The sequence below is a fragment of the Anabas testudineus genome, chromosome 12, assembly GCF_900324465.2.
Source record: "Anabas testudineus chromosome 12, fAnaTes1.2, whole genome shotgun sequence".
Classification (NCBI taxonomy): domain Eukaryota; kingdom Metazoa; phylum Chordata; class Actinopteri; order Anabantiformes; family Anabantidae; genus Anabas; species Anabas testudineus.
Genome location: NC_046621.1, coordinates 18,756,712 through 18,781,710, shown reverse-complemented (window position 1 = coordinate 18,781,710; position 24,999 = coordinate 18,756,712). Strand labels below are relative to the sequence as shown.

The following is a 24,999-nucleotide window of genomic DNA, read 5'->3' as shown; positions in this document are numbered from 1 at the left end:
AATACCTTGACCCCTGTGACCCGCAGTGCAGTATTTTTGGAAGCTTAGTGTGTTTTGGACTTGAAGGAGTGTTCTTATGCAGCAATGAAAGGCAAACTGTGTATATATGCTGCTAGCATACAATGGTAACATATTGAACATTTTATAACAATAATAAAATACATATACATTAAATATAATGAGTGATGTGTAAGAGCTGCAATGTTGAACTTGTGAAGTATGTAAATGACATGCCCATTATCAACCTCATTGTGTATTGTCAGTATATTGACATGACTGGCACTACCCCCACTCCTCACACCAAGCACCATAATTTGTTGGACTGAGCGTGAACATTGCATACTTGCGGAAATGAGCATTGCACGATGCTACAGTACAAAACTGCTTTAAATAACTAACACGATCGTCTGGTCCCAGGCAACAATCCAACATTCCCAGCAACTGTTTACCACATATATAACTATATACAGTATGTAGGGGCACATGAGATGACCCAATTGTGTTCAATTTACCCTCAAGGATGTGTCCTCTTCCCTGGGCCTCAGCGACTCAGGTCAACTCTAGTGTATTCTATAATGTGTGGCCCCTATGCTCCACTTTAAATTACAAAGGAAGGTATTTGCATTGAATAATAAAGAATAAATAGTATAATATGAAGCCTGTTATATAAGGTAATGGTAGTACAATGGCTACACAGGCCAATCCAGAAAACTCTCTAATCTGTAATCATATACAGTGAGGAAAAAAGTACTGGATCTCCTGCTGATTTTGTTCTTTTGCCCACTGACAAAGAAATGATCAGTCTATAATTTTAATGGCAGGTTAATTCAAACAGTGAGAAACAGAATAACAACAACAACAAAAAGCTGAAAACACAAAATAACTGTCAACCCTTGGCCTAGGGCTCAATGCATCTCAAGGCAGCTGGGACCACAGTCACGAAGACAATTGGGAACACACTACACACTAATCCTGCCTCACCCGCAAGGTCCCTCTGACAAGAGCTACAAGAAAGCACATGTACAGGCCTGTCTGAAGTTTGTCAAAGAACATCTGAATGATTCAGAGGAGAACTAGGTGAAAGTGCTGTCGAGCTCTTTGGCATCAACTCACTGTGTTTGGAGGAGGAAGAATGTTGCCTTTGACCTCAAGAACACCATCCCCACCTTCAAACATGGAGGTGGAAACATTATGGATTAGGGGACAGGACAACTGCACTGCATCAAAGGGAATATAATATGGACGGGTCCATGTACCGTTAAATCTTAGTTGAGAACCTCCTTCCCTCAGCAAGGGCACTGAAAATGGTCCAGTGGCCCAGCCAGTCTCCAGACCTTATTCCCACAGAAAATCTGTGGAGGGAGCTGAAGCAGCTGAAGGTTCACGTTGCCAAACATAACGTTTTATCAAAAATAAAAAACATTACGTTAGACATTTGTGCCACAGCTGAATATACACATGGGAGGTGTTGTGTGAATGAAATTGTTGTTTTATATATGCACATCGTGTGTGCTAGCAGCATGGCTAATACGACAGGAGACATGTCTGTGTTACCACCACTTGGTTAATGAATTGCACCTCTCAAATCACCAAAAGAGAGACTGTAGAGTCTGTAGAAAACCAATGTGTCTGTCTGATCAAGCATTTCTCTTTGGTACGTTAGCTTGTATTGGTTTAAGAAAATTCCCCAAATTTCTTTGGCGTACTGTTCAGCTGCTATAAAATGATAAGAGCAAAGTATGCTATCACAGCCTGCACACAAGAGGTGTGTGAGTGTGTTTAAATAGCATGGGAGCTGCTGTAATAAAAGCACCAATGCTATAATACAAAATTGTAGTAATACTAATGTTACTAATACTGACTTTAATTGTGAAATTTCAAGAATCAGCAACCAATAGAAGGACATCTGCTGCAGCTTGGGAGCAACTGTTCCAATGAGGCTTTCACAACCTGCAAGCAGACTGCAGAGTACCTGTTTCAACCAGATTTGTTAGCAAATATGTCATATCAACCTTTTTCTTATAATAAAAGAAGAGACACTCATCGTCCATACAGGAAACAACAATAATGCACTGATAATTCCTAATGTAAGTATGTCATACATTCAATTCAATTCAATTCAGTTTTATTTGTATAGCGCCAATTTACAACAGAAGTTATCATCATACATATATATGTAAGTTCCAAAATAAACCCATATATCTTCAGGTTTATTTTGGAACTTTTAGTTTATACAGTTTTACTCTATGATGGTAAGTGTAAAGACAGTGACCCATTTGTACAAGGAAGTACATCTCAAACGTAAACTAAATATAATTATGAAGGAAAATGAATTATATTACAGGACTTTCATTTTAGAGGACATTTGGCATTTTTGCTTTTGCTATTTTGAATGCAAGAGAAGGGTTATGAGAGAAAACATAACAAAATCTGAACATGAAATCATTAAAGTATCCTCTCAAAATGAAAAGATACGCTGTTGATTAAAGAAGATCTCATCCCATACATAATTAAAGACACGTTTTCACAAACTAGAGCTGCAAACGCTAAAACGCTGTGCCGATGGACCAAGCCAAGAGATAAACCAATCTCAAATTATCCATAACTACAAATACACATGCTACCGCATTAACGTTCTTGTTCTTGTTCACATACATCTCTACTTTATCCATGCCATAAGTAAATTAAAAATTCCATACCTATACTAATACCTAAATAAGACATTAATGTGCAAACAGATATTAAAGCGTGAAGCTAACATGCAAGCTAACCTATGAACTTGAGGCTTGAAGGTCAGCAGCTATTGCAACCAAAATATACTGCTGGAAATAAATAACTTCTTAACCAACAAGGATATGTGGTGTAAGCTACCTGCACAAATAAATATAGTGTAGAAAAGATCATTAAACAGATATGAGCTTACATTTACTCATTCATGAAGACTCCTTATCATGGTTGAAGTTCAACAATAAAAGATTCCCACCTCCTTTTAGCAAACATGTCAAAGACACATCTGGGAGCAGCACCAGCTATCATTTGAAATCAACACTGTGAAGAGTTGTTACCAGAATATGACATTTGAATCCCTCTATCAATGCCAACTCATTTGTGAAATCATTATTTTGTAGTTGAATTAGACTTGTGTTCAAATGACCATGTAGTTTTAATTGTCAACTATCGACTTGTATGGAGAGAGACTAAAGACAGTTAAATTCAAATTAGGAGCTGCACAGGAGTTGTGAGTCCCAGACTCCTGGTATAATGAATAACCATTAAAGCATGCAGTTATCACAGGTGATTAAATCTATCTTTTCTAATCTGCTTCTCTGGTTAGGTTGAAGGACTGAAATAAGTGATGACATTATCAAGTATTCAGCAGCAAAATTTAGCATTACTTGTGGATCTTGAATCTCTTTTCTAGTATACAAAGAACAGGGCCCTGAGCTCAGAGTTCTGGATTAGGAAGATTAGACTTTTATTTAACAGAAATCCTAGAAAAACTCACACACACAAAGTTCACACAACGCTTTGTGTTTTCAATAAAAGGCTAAAGATCATATTGAATTATCACAGCAGTAAAAGTAGCTTGTTGTAAGTTGTCCACTTGCTCTTCTAAAAATTCATCCCCGAAAATCTTTATTTAAAATAAAAAAATAACTCATCATTAGAATATGCATTCAGCAAAATCTGAATAGAATGAAAGCTTTATGTACTCTTTTTTTCCAGCACAAATCACTTTTCCCTAATATAAAGCAATAATAATTGATTTTCCCTTTGGATTTCATTTAACATAGCACAAACGTATTCAGCTACCTATTTCCAATATTTTGTTCATATCACACTCCCACACATCCAGACAGGAGCTCAGCAGAAGCTTCACCTGCAGCGCTGGATGCACATGCTTCCCAATGATGACTAACCCAACAATAACTGACTCAACATCTGATTCCCTTCATCACCCACTCACCCAGCAGCCACGGTGCAGCCTCCAAGAACGGCAGCTTATTGTGGATTTTCCTGCCAATCTCCAGTCACCGCTCACCATCAATCAGCTGCCACATGATCTTGCTTGTTGCCAACACTGCCATGGGATGAGATGAATTATGTAGAAATTTGGGACTAGGACTTCCATATTTAAATGGAATTAACCCTTCCTGTTAAATTTGCTGCAAAAGTCCCAGTGCCTACCACAGGCGGTCTCACGCTGCTAATAGGTTTTGTTGTGGCTTTTGTGGAGCTGAACAAAAGCTCTGTACAAGGAGCACGGCATATAAAATACTCTACACTGTATATTCATATTCACATACATGATTCATACAGTATGAGACAGAATGTGCAGTACTATCTGATTCACTACATACTGTTATCCAACCAAAACACTAACTAGATTTAACAGCACTTAACAACTGATCTCAAAATTATTATTACTGTTATATTTGTTCTTTTCTTCTCTCTTAGACAAAACCTCCTTTGCTGATGACCATCTTCTTTTTATTTCACTTTGTTTATGATTTGGTTCTATATAAATAATTTGTTGCATTGACAACACACTGCATCTCCTTCAAAGTGTATCAAAGATATAATCCTTACTGTCTTCGAAGTTGTCGTCAGGATGTTGGATGCTAAATGGATAAAACATTTCTTCAACTAAATTAATGTAAGACAACAGCGGACCTGAGGATTTCTGTAGTGTGATCAATTGCCAGTCCTTTGGGTCCATGTGTACATTTTGACAACAACTGGAGACTTGGATTTTTTGTTTCATGCTTTTATTACTTCAGGTTTTCACAATATACTTCTCTGTCACTTCTCACAGCCCACATTTCCACTGGACTGACTCCCTTTCACTGGTTACCAGTCAAACACAGAACTGCTTTGAAGATTCTTTTATTTTTAGTGAGGCACAGCTTAGATGTGTGATGTCTTCGGTCCATACGCTACACCCAGACGCCCCCGATCCTCTGATCAGTTACTACTCCACCTTCTCAGTCAAACTCTAAAGACTGAGCCTTTCTATTGCCGCTCCCAGGCTAGGACCAGTTAATCCCTCACTGTGAGCTCCTCTTTATCTCTCTACTTTGAATCCCGCCTAAAGGCCCTCCTTTATGCAGCTGTGTTTGAGCCCTCCTAATTATTAATACAAGAATACAACTGTAGATATGTCGAATACAGTTATTTGTAGTATCTACTATTAGAAGATGACTCACTATATCAGGTGAGACGTTTTAATCATCAGCTTTTAGCAAAGTTTAAGAAGAAGAAAGCCTTTTATTGTCATTTGTCACAATGAAATTTGTCCTCTTCATTTAACCCATTCCCCTGGGGGAGCAGTGGGCAGTGTCTTGCTCAAGGACGCACTTGGTGTCTGTGATGGGGTTTGAACCACAAAACCTCTCCATTCAAAGCAGATGATCTACCACCTGAGCCACCAGGCCGCCAAGTTCCAATGCAACTAAGTGAAAAGGCACTTAACAGCAAGGTTCCATCATTTCTATAAAGCCCAGCATGTTTTGTGAGCTAAACCTTTAATAAAGTACTACTGCAAATGACTGATTCATGTTCTTTAATTACTTATTTTGTGTTCTTGATTTCTGCTGCTGTGCCTGCTGCCACACTGCTCACATAGAAGTCACACTCTCATTTGCTGCTGCTGTGTTTGCTGCTGCTCTTCTAATTGTAGCCTGCGAGTCTACAGTTTGTTCCCACAGGGAAGAAATAACTCTCTGCTAGCCTGACCTGTGTTTTCCTGTAGGGTGTGATGAGGTCAGAGCCTCAATGCCCAGTATCAATGTACATGTTCTACATTCACATAGTATAATAATCCATGTCACGTGAGTGGAATCAGAATCAGTAGAATTGGAACAGTAGAAAACGAAATTACAGTAGTATATTGAATATACAATATTTACATTATGGGATTGTGAGTGTGCAAACATAGAGTGAATATAAATCAACGGATGCTCAAACGTTGCTCTGCTGTTTGCAGACATTTGTACCAGAAGATACTATGAGGTGGAGAGTGGTGGAGATATGTTTCTACATATTAAATGGCTTTTGTCTGAGAAAATGAGAAAAGAAGTTGTGGATGTGATAGATGATCTTGGTTCTGGGTCATCTCATTCTGTATTTTTCTGACAAGGATGGTTTAGGAAAAAGGGCTGGCAGAGCTGAAAGGCGTGAACAATCTTACCTACTCCCTTCCTAAACTGAGGGGTATATATGTCTATGAGGGATGGAAGTTTGTTTGGAGCCAGTCACCTATATAGTTCTATTGATTTGGTTATACCAGCTCAGTGTTATTATCATACATTTCACTGAATGTTCAGCAATGAGTGTTCAGCAAACTTCACAACATGGATGGATTAAGAGACAATGGCTTCCTAAACACAGCCATGGAATGTCTAATTTTCATTTTAAAAAACTCAACGTGTGTAATCACACGTACAAGACTTGTCTGACACACGTTACAAATAATATTAATACTGTTATTCTATCAAGGGCTTTGTTGCTGTACACACCAGTTCACATGCAATGCTAACTAGCAGAGCTTAATGCAACAGAGCCATATATTTACTTACATGTATAAAATGCCTTTAGCAAAAACGTTCTGTGTTCCATTGTCTCCTTTGTGTTTGTAAAGCAGACACCTTTTTTTAGCAGCCGCCTCCAGGGACGCTTTGCATTTGGCTTATCTACTTACTTACGTCCCTCACTAGGCAGAAAAGTCCAAATGCAGGCCTCATGTCTGGAGACACCCGGTCTGTAAGCCAACTGGATGAGAGTCTCAACAAGTAAGGTGTGCCACTTCCATTAGCAGCATTTTTTGCTCTAAGAACTGTAAGAAGATTTGAAAAAAACATTCCCAGAGATTAGGGGCACTAATGTGCTGTTATTTTACAGCTAATAGCAAAGTAGTTGCCTCTTCTACATTTGTTTTAGTTTAGTTTGTTCGTTTACTTAACGGAGGCAGTGCACCTTAATAAACACTGCTGTTAAATGTTCCATGCAAGTTAGCTGTAGTCCCTGGACAGATGTTTCAAAGTCACACTAGAATAGACTTCAAATAGAATTTAATAAACAGAGAAGAGAAATAAAAAGAAATAAAAAAAAAAACAATTCTGGCAATACAGGAAATCACCTTTTTACACAGCAGATTCTGGCCTTGAGAATAAACTCTGTGAAAGTTCAGATTAACTACATTTGACTGTACATGCATGACCATCACAAAGTCTAGTGCAGAGCCACAGTAACTCTTTTCTGAGAGTCAGTTTCTCAACTCATTGACCTCATATTAACCAACCCCTTCCAAAAAATTGTGCATGATGTCAACAGCAAAGTTTTCTGCAGTACTGAAATATTTTAATGAGTTAAATATACTCTTTCTTTTTATGCCAAATTAAGATTTTAATGTTGGATCATCTACCAAATTAGTATAATGTTGGTTATTCAGAATTGTGATGTTAGTGTGATTGGTGATGTTAAAGTCAAACATGGGTAATCCTCTGAGAAAACTGACTGAGCTGAAGATTGATCAATTATTTTTCAATATTTTCTTGACTTGAACTCATTCCTGCCTGAACCCAGTGAATCTGAACGTAAAAGACAAATTATGATTCTTTGGTCTTGGAACTCACTCTGTCATCTTGTCTCCATTAGCCAGTCCACCATTTTGGGAAAGCTTCTCCACCACTTCCTCTTCCTCTATCAGCTCTCTGCCTTCTCTGCAGCCGTCTCTTCCTGACAACTCCTATACAACTGAGAGTGTAAGCTGTGACTCACTCACTCACCTGCTCTAGTCAGTTGTTTTTTCTTTGTGCTTTTCTTCTTAACTCACCTGATCTCCACAATTCTGAGTAAAATGTGAATCACAAACTGTGTGCCAGAGTTAACTTTCTCTCGTCACATAATTTAAATGTCAAATAGCTGATCTTCTACACTGTATTTTCTAAGCGGCAGTGTTGTCATATGCAAAAGTAAAAATGTAGCTTGTGTGCAGCATCAGCCTCTTTCTTCTTTGCAGACATTTCTCCCTTCTACCCTGTTCTCTCACATGTGTATGTGTGTATCTCTCTCTTTCTCTCTCTGACAATGCATAAAAACTAGTTGTGCAGTGCAATAATGATGAATAATTGAAGTCAATTCTTAGTAATTACAAGTATTTACTGTTATATACAGTACATACGCATGTATGTACTGTACATTCACACACACACACACACACACACACACACACACACACACACACACACACACACACACACACACATACACACACACACACTTCCTAAAAAGCATACTGTTACACATTATGTCAGAGCAGGTCAGTACTTGCTTTGCAACCTCTACCCAGGTTCTGTATCACCTGCTTAATAGAGCTCAAATGTTTTGCTGCAGTTTGGATTCTCCAGGTGCACTTCACAGGGACAGAGGGTAGCCATAGCTTCAGGCGCTGCAACGATAACACTGTGTACCTAGACACTGCTTGCTTTTGATGGGTTCAGCTGAGGAGAAGCCAGGTTTTGGGACTCGTTCCCGGTGTTCACACAATATGTGGCACAGACTAGACCACATATTATTAGCAGTTAATATTTTCGCTACTCCTACTTTACTAGCGAGCACAGTACACAGTATTGCACCCAAACATATAGCTTCAGTTTTAAAAGTTGTGTGTTCTTGAAGAAGATAGAAGCATCTTCATAAGAAATGAAGGTACTTGAGACAGGGCGGCAGATGGCTTTTGATTCAGTAGTGCGTAAGGCAGATGATACAGTGGGCATCACACACATTTAAGATGTACCACATCCTGTATCCTTACTGCAAATTGTCTGTTGCAGTAAGTTGGCAACTGACCAGTGCGATCTCCCTTCTTAAAGATGCTGAGGTAGAAAGCACATCTGTGGTGACTCAGTTGGAAGAGCAGTCATCCATGAACTGGAGTGTCCTGGTTCCTCAGGGCCACATGTTAAAGTGCCCTTGAAAAAGATACTGAATGTCGTAGTGGTGTCATCAAGGTACGTTGCAAAACAACACATTGAATTAACCAACACCATATATTATATATCACATCAGACCTTAGACCGTAGAAAAACTGCAGCACTAACATTCAGCTGGACCATTGTTGTCCAATGATGGTGAATAAAATAGAGAAAACAGCAAAGTTTATCTCTGCAGACAGGGTTTAATCCACTCAACTAATCCAGTGCTGAGGACGAGACACCTTCAGTGAGATGCAGCCACCTACCAGACTACTTTAAAACCAGTGAAGAGAACACAGAGGTTTGTTTCTCTGTCTTGAAACAAGCTGTGTTCATGTCCACAGAGGTAAAGAGAGTAAATTAGTCAGGTTGAGCAAGTATGATAGTGCTGCTGATGATGATCAGTGTGGTTTCATGCTGAAATCTGACATTGAATCTGTTCAACTCAAAAATGTCAAGTGACCACAGCGATACAGCACATTATGTCAAGATTAAGAAAGAGGTTACGATTGTTAAATGATCTAGAACAGAAATGTGCTTGACAGCTTTTTTTATATATATTAATCTGCTTTGAATGCTCCTATAGATTCTGTTGAAAGAGGCACTGCACTGTAGGACTCCAGCTTTAATGGTTTAAAGTTTAAAATAAAAATGATGTAAGGAGTACAACAGCACACCTCAGCGGTGGCTCCAGAAGACGGACTGGGGGGGTTAATATGTTGTTATCATTATAGTGGTCTGCTGTCTGCTACACTTGACCATGTTCTGCACAGCCAGACACGGAGCTGATGGCTCAGTGCAGAGGGGGCGAGGGTCCAGAGTGGGCCCTTTTAGGTTGTACCGAAATGCAAGACGGATCCAAGGGGAAACTTACAGAGACAGAGGGCGTAATATAGACGAATGAGTGACACAGAGGTGTGCTGATCATGCCACGAGGAACTATCATTAAAAGAGCTACCTTCTGACAATTAAACAACACAACTGCTGATTCTACAAAACCCCTTGCTGCTAGGGGGCCACACACACACACACACACACGCACACAGTTTTATGACTTCAGTACAAATTACATGTCATCATGTACTCACAAATTGCATAACACCAGTGAGGACTGTAATGTTTATCTTGTACATGTGATAATAAAACTCTAAATCTAGAAACTGACCTAAGGAATTCCACATTCTACACATCAAATGTGCTGTTCCTCCTGTTTTGAGAGACTCACTTGCTGACAATATGAAGAATACAGGTTGCCAGGTTATTCTGTAAGCACTTTTGAATTTGTTAAATGTCTTAGATATCAGCTGATATAGAGTGTGATCCAATACACAAATGCACCTAAACTGTACTCTGTGTTTGCGGCTTCATGTTTGTAGGGTTGTTCTGTGATTGTGCTGTGAATGAATCATTAAACATTAAATCAGACAGTATGACTGATGGAGGATTCTGCCACATCTGCCACGCATGCTTTCTCTGAGCCTGCACCAAGTCAGCATGGAGGAAGTTAAACAGCTCCTTCACGTCCATGCATTGAGTTAAACGTGATTTCTGTGATGAAGCTTTTCTTTACAAGCGGGAGGAATAATCTGCCTCTCTAGTTGTGTCATGCCAGGCTGCAAATAATCCCTATGAGTGTGCCACTGTGTGTGTGCGTGTGTGTGTTTATTTTCCCCAGGAGCATGTAGGATACAGATGTTCATCCTCTCTCTCTCTCTTTCTCTCTCTCTCTCTCTCTCTCTCTGTCTCGTGAGGGGAGAAGTGCAGACAGTGAACAGCAGCGCGTGCACACACGTTCCTCTCCCGCTGCCTCGCGCGGCACAGAGCCCGATGCCATGACCGAGGACGCGTCCATCCTGCGCCGAGAACCATGCGCTGCCGGCGGAGCCCTGCTGGAATGAACCGACTGGAAGGAGCTTTCAAGGCACTCACCTGTGGATTTGCGCCAACAACATGCCTTATTTGACCAAACCTCTTCTTTTACTTCTGTGTCTGCTCGTCAGCGGTGAATGCCGTAAGCACGGGCACCGGGTGCGAAGATGGACCGGTACCGTGGAAACGGAAAAGCATGGCACGTAAGTGCATTAGACGACCAAAATCAAGGCTGTAGAAATCTGTGGAAATGCAGAGGACTGGGTGGATATGAAAGAGATGACAGATAAACATTACATTTAGAACTGAACTGTCACTAGATAATAATGTTTGTGGATACTGTTATTTAACTGGGGTCTGGGGAACAATAGGTTTAAATGATTAAGTGTCCTGGAGCTCATGGATCACTTGTCCTGTTATTTAAAATAAATTACTTTTTTTATTTCAATTTATTTTCCTTTATTTAAAAAGAAATATTTAAATTTACAATTTCAAAAAGAAAAACAAATCAAAGCAATGTTCACACTGAGCCAAGCCACAGTGAACACTTGCTCTGTCTCTCAAACACTGAAAGAGCATTGTGTAGATTATGTTGGGTAAAATGTGAAACTGACTAGTGTCCTATTAAACTGTGCAATCCATTTAAATCAGTGAGTCCTGGTAAAATACCAGTTAGTGTGGCACAGTCCAATATCTGCACAAATGGAAACCTTCATCAGCATCTCTCTGAAACCGAGTGCTTGTCTTATCAAAAGGTTGTGAAGCCACAGACGCAGTTTGAATCGTAACTTTTTTTGATGTGGCTCTGTATTATTCAGGCCCTAAAATTGTGTTATTGGTAAAGGTTTGCACAGAGGTTCAGTGAGGAGGGGCTCGCCGTGACCCTCCCTGCGAGTCTGCTTCCAGTGACGCACATTGTGAATTTACAAGACCTGCAAGAGGTTAAAATGAGACAATATATGACAGCATGTATTGCATTTTAAATGGGAATTGGACTTCAGTTATTAGTGTTAAGTGCTCTGCCAAACATTCGATACACTGATGGAGGGGAAAGTGCCTGGAAGGCATAGAACTGCTCATCAGGAGGAGTTGTGTGTTCAGAAGGACAATCTGATGGACTGTTGAACACTGTTCCCCCCCAAAAAAACAAAAAAACAACAACAATCCACCATTTGTTCAAATGCCCTAAACAACCAGAATTTACAGTTTGTTAACCAGACACAGTTGTCTAGCAGCTGTGTGAATTGTGATTAGTGCCTGTAAAGAGCAAAAGTGGAATCAACATGAAGCACACAAAAGAAAACAGAGCAGACAACATGCAAATATGATTCTTTTTAGAATACAATGACTCACAACCTCTTCAGCTGCTTATTCTACAGCACTGTTCCAGGTGGATCTAGAAATTTCGACTTCTCAGTTGATGTAATGCAACATAATTTCAACTCTCAAGCTATCTTGCAGTGCAATCATAAATACATTTCTATGGATTGCAAATGGATCACATTAAACTAGACATAATGAGGATAATGTTAACTATTAACATAAATGGCAAGTTTCAGATATGTTGATAAAGGACAAAGTAAGTGTTCAGACAACAGAATCTGTCCACCAAAATAACTAGTTTTCTTTTCTGCCCACATATCCTGTCCTTCAGTACAACATTCAGCTTTGTTACTACAAAGTTTTTCAGGATTGGGTTCAGTCACTCACAGCGCTGGGTTAAGGTCGGGAAAATACTGGGTTGACTTAATAAATAAAAATGTAGCAGTAACCTCAAACACAGCATCTTCATTGAACAGAAGCGCAAACTTTATCTAACCCTAACTAAATTGCTTAAACCCAATGTGATACTGTGATTCTGAATTTAGATCTGCATTTTGTCCTAATAAACACCCTCCATCCACCTCCTTTGGACTCACTGCTCACTGTTAATAAATGAAATTCTGCATCCAATCAAAAAAATATGTTGTGTCTACATCACAACAAACAAAAATGTAATCACGTTTCCTGTTTAGCTGCATAGAAACTTCTTTTTTAGGAGACAGACAGGAGGTTGGATGGATGGATCAGTCATTTTCATGATGACAAAGGTCTGTTATGCTATTTTCAGGAGACACTCTTATAGGTCACATCAGGGTAATGATATACAGTATATTGTTGTCTGTGTTGCATGACTAAATTTGGCATGAGAGACAAGTTTGCTCACTTCCAATGTCCTAACCTTAGCAGACTGGTCAACATTAATAAATAAATACATGTTTGTTTCAGCCTCACCACCATCCCTATCATGTACACACACATACACACACATATACACACATGCACACACTCCCACACACTATACAAAGTCACAATTATCTCAGCATTACATTGTGTTCAGTCAAGGTCACGCAAACCTTTGTATAATAGGAGTGGCACATCTGCAGTCGGGGACACAATATGGATAGCAACATTTCTAAAACACACTGGATTTTCTTTTTCTTTCGTTCCTTACCTGATGGTTTTTGTTATTGCTGTGTGACCCTCGGAATGCAGATGTTAACACTTACACTCACACTGACGGTGAGAAAATAAAAACAGGATGGATGTGATTAGTTGGATGTGACTGACTTGTTATTCTTTACTGCTGAGCATGGTGTTTCAGTCGAGTCTTTCAGTCAGCTACCCTCTCACACTGCTTGTCCTTTTCCTTTAGCTCCCTTACAAAGAAGCCTCCAGATGTTACCAAGTCTCGCAAATTGAAGACAGAGCATCTGCTCAAAGTAGATGATCATGACTTCACCATGAGGCCAGCGTTTGGAGGTAGGTGTGAAAAAGCCTGTTCAGGGGTTTAAGCTTTGTTTCTCTTAATCTTCAGAGACACAAACTCAAGTTCTACTTACTAGCTGCTTTTTTGACACCACGTTGACTAATTGCTCAGGGCTGGCAGTTGTTCAGTTGGTGTTCCTGGACAAGACACTGAATCCCCACACTCTTCAAAGACCCGAGCCACTGTGGCTGCACAAGTCAGTGGTGGCGGTCCCTAGCTCTGTGCCAAATTTCTGCACAGACCATGATCTGCTGGTGTGATTCCAACCACGGGATAGGTCAAAATAAAAAATTAATAAAAGAAAATTGCTTAGTTGCTTATCAGTTTTCTCAACACTGTTCACTTATGAGGACTTTGCAATATGGTCAATATGGTCATCCATAAATCATTATCTAAATTATGACAGCATGCTTCCTGTGTACAAATCTTTAAAAATCTTCTTTTTACGTTAGAGTTACAAGGTTCAACCATGTGAAATACAGACTACGTTATAGCTGAATTAATGCTTTATGAGCAGTTGCATCTGGGGGAGGAGTCAATAATGACCAATCACACCAGTTCCTCTCTACCCCTTTAAAAGCAGCAGGTCTCTGAGAGAAAGTTAATATCTATGAAGGATGGGAAGTTCAAGGGTTAACAACACTAAAATTATAAGTATGGGTATAGTTAAGTCAGCAGGATGTTAGAGAGCTACAATGAGTTGAATCTGACCGTAAAGAAGTGTTCTTTATACACTGAAAGTTTGGATTTGTTTCAGCATTTGTACTGTCAGCATTTAGTCATTTTTAAATGAATTGTTATCATATACCATTGTGCATGCTGACAGTATCCTGCTCTCTGGGTTTTAGCCTTCACTGTCGAGCAGCAGCTCTAAGCCTATAGTTAATCATAGGTCAGGTCTTGTAGTAATGGAGAGAGTCTGTCCAAGAAAGGTCGGTTTACATTGAGCTTTTACCATTATCTCAAGTGTAGAAATTATGTTCTTTTTTTTGTGCTTCTAATGAAAAGTTGTTGTTTTTTTTTATTCTGGAGCAATTCCTGCCTGTGGATGCTGGTGCCAAGTGATGGCATGGAAATTGCACTGTGTTTGTGTTTGCACCAAGAGGGGACTAAGTATCCAAAATGAAATCTGCAAAACATAGGCAAAGCTGCACCTCTTCTCCCTCAATCAAGATCATCAGGTGTGGTCTGACAAAAAACAGACTCATGTTGAGAAAAACTGCACAAAAGCTACATTTTCACAAATGCTGGGATTGCAAATGCAGAACCTTTTAACTTTTAACTTAATCCTACATCCACTTACAAAATCTCATTAAAAATGTATTTGACTTTGAAATTAGGTGTTACTTAATCTGACACATTATACTTTTCAGTAGCCACGAGATCAAAATACTGGGTGCCATGGTTCAAAATGACTAAGTTTGTAAAATATTTGATTATAATCATTACAATGTCAGAGATACAGCCTGCAGCATATTCTCAAATACATATCTACAGTCTACACAGACACAAAAGATACAAAAAATATTTGTTAATGACACCTGGAACAACCTGCCTCTGGCAATATTTTGACTAGAAAATGCAGCATCAGCAAAAACCTTTCCTTAATAGAACTTTAAGACATGGTCAATGTAACTTTAATGGAACCCATTCCATCTTTGTTTTGACAGACAACACAAAAAGCCAATGATAATGAGAATAGCGCCACACAAACAGCAATTTACTGCGTCAGATTAGGTTGACGTGCACAGCACTGACTGTAGTATCCAATGCAACCAGCTCATACTTCATACTCTCCAGTGCAGCAGAATGGTGCACAGGAGAGCATGAAGCTGCAACACCAGCAGTCTGAGACAAAACACATTTAGGGATTTTCAGTGGCTTTATCTAAAACTAATTCTTTAAAATATGCTTGGATCTGTGCTGATATGAGTTCTCCAGATCAGATCAGGACACATCCTTTTATTTTACAGATTATTTTTATTCATAAAAGATTCTCAGTTACAGAAATTACAGAGTAGAATGTCATTATTATTACATTGCAAAACCAATGATCTAAAATGCAGCATTACCCAAATGTTTGATTAGCAGTGAAAAGGAAAATGACAGAAATGCTGAAGATTTATTCAAGGCAATTTACAATAAGAAGTCACCATTTCATTGTTTCTCAATGATTACTGGCATCTGAGCACTGGCATCTTTTTGCACTTTAAAATATCTCTGAGCGAATATTTAAAATGTTTGTATATGCTCTGACTTTGTATAAAAAATAATGTATGACAATGTGCACTAAAACAACTGATTATTCAGTCAATGAACAGAGAAATAATCTGTATGGTGGGTTTATAAATCACTTAGCAAATAAAAATAACAAAACTAAAATCACAGCAACAGCACTAAATAGTGCATAGGTTGGCTGGTAGTCTACTGCTAATACTGTATGTTGCTCTAAGCATCATGGAGAACTAAATTGTCTAAATTGAGTGTATTCTGCCTCTTCATGTAATCCCAGACTGAGTTCATGATGTTGAGATCAGGGCTCTGTGGGGGGCCACACCATCTGTTGCAGGACTCCTTGTTCTTCTTGTCTCTGTGCATACTCTAGTTCTTTATGACTCTGACTGTTTGAGCTAGTTGTTGTACTGCAGGCTGTATATGGGACCAATCAGACGCCTCCTGATTGCACTGTGTGGTGTATAGCACTAAACATTTCAAGTGCCTAAAACGTTTGCACACTACTCCATATGACACAGCTATAACATCGTCATCAGGATTGTTTCCTTCCATCATACTTAACAAAGTCCCTGCAGAGCTGAAGAAGACATTACATTATACTCCCAGGCAGATTAGTACTCCCTGTGAAGTAAACTAAACTAAACTTTATACGGAAACGCTGTGCCACATTAACCATGTGTTGGATGTGAAGCCTAGAACTACAAATAATTTTCATGAAGTCAGGGATAGAGGAAAGAGAGAAGTATTTGGTTGTGAAGTGAAGTGTCATCCATCCTCCCTCAAGCTTGAAAAAGCAATTGCATGTCAGCACTTCCGCCTGCCCTCATGTCTCATAATTGATTGGTCTTTGGTGTCCAGAACCTCTGATATGTAGGGCTCTTTGATGTTATACCAATTTCAAGTATCCATCCCTCTTCTGGAATCATCTCAAAGTACGAAGCATCTCTAGCCCACACCCTTCACATTAATCCTTCTCCGTCACCAGTTTGGGACTTCACTGAACAGATATTCAGGTTGATAATATCTCCAATCTCGCACACTGGGTTTTTAAGATGAATTTCTCATTGCAGCAGTTGCTTAAGCATTTAAAGAGTGGTTTGTGAAGTTATAAAGCTTTTAAAACAACCCACCAGAGTCGTTCCATGTGTGATCTAAAGGCCACAGTTTACAAGATGTTTTATACACTTGTGCTCAAGCTGCATGTCTTAATATCTTTTCAAGGCATGTGTGAAATCTAAAGATAGTAGTGTTTTATCATTGGGATGTGTCAGAAAGTAGCTCAAGGCTAGGTCTTTGTTGATATGCTTAGAAGTGTATGCCTCTTGTGTCTCGTTTGAGCAATCAGATGAAACTTGTAGGATCTGCTCAAAACTCAACTGAGCTTTCATAGAGATATTCGCATACTAAGATACATCTCTGATCTGAAAAAGGATGGGAAAGGAATGTGTCCTCTTTTAACTCAGCTTCTTCCTCTGAAAATACCTTGTTGGGCGCAGAAGATTGGGCGCATTAAGAGAGTTTGTGTTTCCCACGTTAATGCAATTGTTACTTTGAAGAAAGGAAGAGTGTGAAGCAGGAGGTCACAGTGGAAGTGGGACCAAAAATAGACTGGGTACAGACACAGAGTCCCAGCAGAGGATACACAGCTCTAGTCATATTAGTATAAAGAGTCTCATACTCCACCCTTCCCCCCTACACATTTGCAGTGTTTCCCCATGTGTATGTTCTTTATATTAAATAATACTAACATAGCTTTTAATCTAAAACAGATAAGTAAATTACTGACTTAGCTGCATCCTATAAAGATGCTAAAAATTAAAAATTCACCCACACATCTCCTTCACAGAGGCAAATCAATATCTGGCTCAGACCCTGTGGGTTAAAACATCAGGTTGCATGTAATAAAAGAATATTGGTAACACTTTACAGCTTTGTATCGATGACGTAAAAGTGGGGTAATAATAATAAAATAAAATGTAATAGTTTTATAAGCAGTGGCTATATCAAGGATATATTTTATAACTGATTTATAATTAGGTGGCCACAAACACATGGGTAAAAATGTGGAAACCAGACACCAAGAAGTGCAGTAGTAACCTTGAAACACTAGTGGTAGTTTCTGTGTAATGGCCATAAAACAGAGCTGTTTTTATTTTATTGCATTGAATATCTAAAGTGCTAAAGATGGATGACATGACAGCTCCATGAAAGTGAAGTGATCTTAAGATCTATTTCCAGTACAGCCATAGAATCCACCATAAAACAAGCATTTAGATGATCGGACATGTTTTAAACTAACATTTGTTTGCCTCTATTGATTCAATTATTGTTTTTGTGTGTGTGTGTGAGCATACTGCATCCTTTCTTCTCCATAAATAAGCATTATCCTCCTTGGAGCATAAAAATTAGAGGTACTCTTGGCAATGATTTATAATATCGACTGACTGAAAAATAGGGCGGTAGATCTTTCTTAAGTGAGCCATGAATAATACAAAAAAAAATCATAATATCTGGACAGTGGTTGTCAAGACATCTTGGTCAGGATTAAAGTGGAAGACAGTGGATAATGAATAGCTCCATCCTCAGGACTCTTAGGATTTGAATATACTCAATATCAAAGGGAATTTCAATTAAAGAGATTCTCTAGCAATCAAGCATTGCATTTCCATAGTTATGGATCACGCAATGCTCTCACAAGAATCATGTTTTTTGAGAAAATGGTTCAACTCAGTCAGAGGCTACTAATGTAGTCACTTGTTAATGTTGATCAAACCCCCAAAATCACTTGATCCATTTCCCATAATATAACAGAATAGTTTCAATGGAACCACTTTCTTCCACCATACTTGTGTCTTTTAAATCTCACACCCCCAGTTTGTAACTTCAATCCTAGATAATCTCTGATCACACTAGTAAAACTGTATATAATATATGCATTATAAGAGCATTACGTATACACATGGTTGTATACATAGACATTCATAAAGATCTGGATCAAATTCAGATGCCAAGCATCTTTTGGTGGACAGAGGGGGTGCACGGGGTGTATTACTGCTCCTAATCCATGGTAAAATAGCACATTAAGCTTGTTGTTAATCCATGCAGAAGGGGAAGAGAGAGAAACCCTGTCTGCCAGATCATTTGATGTATGTCCTTGAAACGAGTCATGTTGTGATCTGTTAACTGTACACCAAAGCGACTGTGTGCTTTTCAGAAAATGTGCTGGCTTAGCAGCGCTATGGATTTAACCGAGGTCACAAAGTCAGAGGTGGAGTTGTTTTGTGCAGCCTATTGCTTTAACACAGTATGTAATCCATTCCTGTAAACTGCTGGATTCAACGAATGCGGGTTTGTCTGAAGTTGGTAAATATCTGAAAACATAGAATATGAATCGATGAACCACTTGAGACCCTGTGATAAGTGTCTTTACCTTAACAGTTTGTGTCATGACCTACTTACAATGCATTCTTTCAACACTACCCAGTCAGTTCAAGCTGTATTTGAGGTGGTCACAGTGGCACACTTGAAAGCCAGGTGGAAAACCAACCCACAGGTTGACCATCAAGTGGTAACGACTCAGTGACTTCACAAGAACTCTAAAGCTGTATTCACATATGCACCCTGGACTATCTCCGGAGGGTCAGGTCTGGAAATTGCGAGGACTTGTGCAGTCACACATGCAGTACACATGCAGCACACTGCAGGAGAAAGCCTGGATAGCATACATTCTTATTCAGTTTGATTTCAGGGTGTGGGTGGTCCCTGTGTAGAGAGTGCAGGAGGAACCAATTGCGTTTTGTTTACAGTGCATCTGCAGACCAAATCACGTGATTAGAAACAATGCATTATTTTTATAACTCTGATTTCCTCAAGGAAAGAAGCACCAGCCAACACCAGAAAACCTGCTTTTTAATTCCTAAACTTTCTGATGTTGTGCTGAGCTGAAAGGAAATGCCCCTTCACTTGCTGTGAATACTGTGGACTATTACCTGCTGTACTGTGTTCACACAAGCTCACTTGGACATTATGTGGATTTTGTACTAGGGCTCACAGGGTAATCTAGGGTAATCTACATGCACCACATGAAAGTCAAGGTACCACTAACCTGTGCTTACCAGAGTAAAATCCTCACCAAAGCACCTAGAAAGAAGGAAATATCAGCAGGAGCGACATAGGAGGGACTGATGCTGCATGTACAGAGCACATTGTCTTCCAGGAAGATAAATCATTAGTGTCCGTCAATAAATGTATCAAAAGTAACTTGAATCTATGATTTGGATGATTGTCTTGCTGGAAGGCTCAGTGGTGACCTAAAGCTGGAGTGGCAGCATTTCTGTACATTATGCTTCAAACTGTAAACAAAAGTTTTTGTTTTTTTTGTGATCCCATTCACCCAAACACGTTTCCTAGTGCCTGAAGCAGCAAAACAGCCCTGAAGCGTTATGCTCCCACCATCATGTGAACCTATGAGAAGACAGATTTCCAAAAAACGTATCCCGATGTTTCAAATGTTCACGGGCAATCTTCAGTCTGGCTTTGATGTGTCACTGTGTGAGCAATTGAGGTTTTCTAGGACTTTAAAGACTTTAAAGGGCACTACAATGAAGAAACCTTAACTTTATGCAAACATATACATATATAAAAACATTCATATACATGCACATGCTCACACAGACACATACACATATAGAGTCAAATCACTTGTGAAAGGGAGCTCAAAAGTTCCCCTTCTACTGCTGTGCTCTCTAACAACTTTTTATGATGATATGTCAGATGATCTCCTTTCAGCTTGTCCCCATTAACCCCACGGGTCCATAAATCTATTAAAGCAGCTTTTTGACGCAGTATTAATTTATAATTGAAGGCCTAGGGACAGTGGAGATTATCATGACAATAACTGACAGACTTGACCTTAAGGAAAGGCTTTAAAAGAAGGTAAAACTGCCACATAAAAATTAAGCACTTTTTTGTTCTTCATTTATCCAGAGAAATTCCGCAGAGCTCTAGGTCTTTGCCAGCGATTCCCTGCTGCCCCTTCATCCACACATTTATTCTGGGAGCTTTGCCACTGAGCAGTTTCTAATCTTTTAGTCTTGATGAAGAGGTTATAGGGCCATTGATGCATGACTGAAATGCGCAGAAAGCCATAACAATTTTATATTCCATTTAGAGGCGCTTAAAACTCATATTATAAATGCTGTGATTGAATATCATCTGCCACAAGTCCTAAAATAACATGGCATTATATCCACCAAACATCAGGGCTGTGACTGCTGCTCTGTAGCTTGATGTCAGAACTGTAGCGATTCAATTAGAAGATTGTATCAAGCTCGCTACATCAAAGGAAACTGCAATCATCCATTGATTCAGGCTAACTCCTGCTTTATTATTTCAACCCAAATTAAATGCTGCTATTTAGTTGAAAGATTTAGGTGTTGGGACGCGAAGAGGCCCAGCTTATGAATTGTCATCAGTGGCAGAAACTTTAAATTTGCTTTATCCCTAAGAACCAAAGTGACATCCCATCCTCGTGTCTGAGCTCAGGGGAACGTTGCAATCATCACCACAGTTTTTGTTTCCTGTTTTGTAGATAAAGATTTAAGCATCGCTCAGTGATGGATGGGTCAGTATCACCCAGATACCATCTGGAGATGTCGGCTTAATTTGAGGTGACTGGAGTCTGGCTTTAGCCGCTAGCTATGCCCAGTGCTATTCAACTTGCATGCAGTGTTAGCTTAGCCTAGCTGCGTCTAGCTGCATGGCAGGCCCCACTCCAGCAGTGATGAGCAGATTAAGCTGGCGGTGGTTCTTCCTGCTTACAGCTTAGATTAGCACAGGCACCAATCTGTTACGCCATCAGACAGCTGTTACGCAGCAAATGACACTTTGTCCCAACTAAAGAACAGATACAGAAAAGAGATGAGGCTAAAAAGTGACTGTAAAAGTACATCTACTGCTGCTAAAGATACTTTGATGTTCTGTCATTCATATTTCTGCCCGATATGATGATTGATCTTTGTGTATTATAGTTACATATGCCTCTCATGTATACATCTGAGGAACATAAAGCAACTGTTTTCTCTATAGAACTCCATAGAGTTGTTTTTACAACATTCACCCAAATTCTGAAGGTATTTCACAATCATCTTTTAGGTGTTTAGCATCATAAACACAATCCAGATAATGAAAGATGGCAACAGGAAATGAAGATATCTTCCAAAGAAGCAATATATTTACTGATTTACATTTTTCTTTATATTTAATAAATATATATTTTTTTGTAGTTAATAACATCATCACATTACTTTTTTCCCTCAAAAAAATAATTTTGTATGCCTTCCTTTAATAAAGCATATTAGACAACATCATTTCAGTCACCAAATGATTATCCCAGCTGAATTGACTCAAACTATACCTTTTCTGGACTGAACAGGGTTGTGTTTGACAGTTTAGCCCTTTCTTCACTGTCCTATCAAGGCAGGTTCGTCAGGCCAATAAGCCGCCTTGTTTCGTATAAAAGGTACCATTCTCATGTGGGTGGTCTTTGCTGACCCTTCTTTGAGCTGCTTTTAGAGGTAGTGTTGAGTTCAGCTGTTGTTCAATATGATAACGATTACAGTTATTTTAAACTTTGTTTAAGAAATGTGTAATGTGATCAGACTTAACACTACACACTGGGGAGACTTGAAGGGGCCACTTTCTTATCAGTACAGCAGTTTTTACTAAACCCTTACACGGAGTTTCTGTGTAAAAAGTGTCTGTGAGGATTTGGGAAATACCTTAAAAATTTGGTTCAGTGTTCTAAAATTAGAGTTAGACATGGTCACCATGTATTCCTTTAGAGGGTATCTGGACAGTTAGCACAGTGACTTGAATGTATATAATACATGTACAAGAGAGGCCCAAGCAAGGACTAGGTGTAGAATGAAGGCTACTCATCCGTATCAAGTTCTCAGAAATACAGTGTTCAATTAGGAAAGACCTATACTATGTATGCTGTCTTCCCACTTTGAACTCAGTCATCTGACTAGGGTTATCCACCGTCTCTGTTAAATCAGATTCTGCCAGAAAGACCAACATGTGTTGTGTTTTTTTTACTGCTGCGATAGTCACGGGCATAGAATTAAGCTTTTATACACCATGTTATGTAATCTAAAAGAACTATTGTCACACAGCAGGCTGCCTGTGTCCTGCTGTGGCCAGCTAATACCCAGACATTTATCTACCTGCTGCAGGGGGCAGCTGACTGCTTCTTGTATCTGATGATCAAGGTCTTTTTACCTTGTAGCCTAATTTGAAATTGTTTCAATCAATAATAAACTGCACATTATGCACATTCACTACTTTTCTGCCATTGCTGCCACTCCCACTTGCCCCATACCCACCTACTCTCTTGTTCTGCATTCCCTCATTACTGGCATATTGTTATACAGCCCAGTTCCATTCATTACATCAAATTATGTATTGTGCTGGAACTTTCCATTATGCTTTTCTGCCTGGTAACCTGTTTGATGTGTTGATCTGTGGATGCTGCCTGCCTGTTGCTAATCCAAATGAAACAAGGCCTGTCGCCTTTTACCCTTTACTTTTACTTGTTCTGAGTTTGAGTAAAGTTGAAGTGTTTAAGCTTTTTGCTCTCTAAACTGTGTTATCTCATGGCCTCAGGGTATGCAGAACAGTTAATCCCAGCCTATTAAGGCACAATTCACAGTCTTGCTATAAATAAAATTGACAGTATAAGTTTTTAACAAGTTAAAAACACAAGAACCTGCCACTGCCTCTCTCTCACTTTTAAATAACCAAACAACTACATCTTAGCTGTAGATCTCTCTCTAATATGGTTAATTAAGTGCAGTTATGAGTCAAACTCTTGTGTATACAATACTTTTCTGAGCAATGCATTGATTGAATGCTACATTATGAAGGAACTAAGTGGGGAGGACAGGAGAGTGGTTGGGGACATTAAATGTGACAGAGTTGTCTTTTCCGTCGCTGTCATGTTTGCCCGTTTGTGCTGGGGAAAACAAACCAAGGCTAAGTAGCAAGGCTATTAGCATTTATAAGCCTTAAACAAACACTGTTTTTAGATTTGCAGTGGTACAACAAAGCAGTTATGATGACATTGCCATTGTTTGATCTGTTGTAGAAGACAGAAATATATTCGCTATATCTGTGAGAACTGACAAAAAGAAATGCAGGCATCACTTTGTACATCAGCTTGTAAAAATGTAAACCTCAATCAATATCACTTAAACACAGCTTTTGGGCAACGTCACAGAACACCGTTCAAAAATCTGACAGTTTAATTTCCTGTTCCTCTGGAAAAACACTTCACAAAAAAGACAACCTGTGCTTAGTAACCAGTCTGTGGATGTTTGTATTGCAGTTTCTATGTCTGTTTCAGATCTCACAACTTTACTATGTTAAGGAGTTTGGTGCATCAGAAGCAGCAGTTGTTTTGAATGTAAAACCCATGCACAAATGCAAGTGATAAGTTTACCTATAAGAAGAAGGTGGGAAATGTCCATCCCAGTTGCCATCCCTAGTGGACAGTACCAGAGACATACCAGTCAGCTGTTTGATTAGCTTAGTGATGATGAGTACCAGTCACGAACAGATTTTTGACTGACAGGATATTTTGACAGCTTACCATGTATGTGTGTTTGTGTTAATCTCAAACACAGATAACAGAAGCAGAGCACAGTAGAGACTCTCAGGGATTTATTACATTACAACATTGTTACAAGATTTACCTGCCAGTGTGGTGGATAGTTGTGTGAGTTTTACAGAAAAAGCCAAACAGAAAATGTACTTGCATTTGGCACTTAAAAAGAGCCATATCTGCTCCTAGATGATACTGGGGTTCCAGAGAAGGGCGTTGGTTGGCCCATTTCTCATACCCCTCCAATACATTTCTCATTCCCCTCATATCTCAAGATGGATTAATGGTGGCATGTTTTGTGAACAGTAATTTTAACCAGGCAAAAGCCTGCTCTGCTTCAGGAGACCAAATAAAGTTTCCTTTATCTGAGGTTAGTTTATGGCATGGAGCTGTTGCACTGTAGATTTTAATAAACCTCCAGTAAAAGTTGCAAAGACCAAATTAGACAT

The 24,999-nt window shown here is 39.2% G+C and overlaps 1 protein-coding gene across 1 annotated transcript in view; it reads left to right on the top strand.

Annotated features, from left to right (window-relative positions):
* The first annotated feature begins 10,925 nt into the window (after positions 1 to 10,925).
* The window catches only part of gabrr2a (gamma-aminobutyric acid type A receptor subunit rho2a), a 41,672-nt gene continuing 27,598 nt past the window's right edge, over positions 10,926 to 24,999 (top strand). The window contains exons 1-2 of the mRNA XM_026355784.1: positions 10,926 to 11,047; positions 13,540 to 13,646. Coding sequence (XP_026211569.1) covers positions 10,926 to 11,047; positions 13,540 to 13,646 — 229 coding nt within the window. The remainder of the gene's footprint in view (positions 11,048 to 13,539; positions 13,647 to 24,999) is intronic.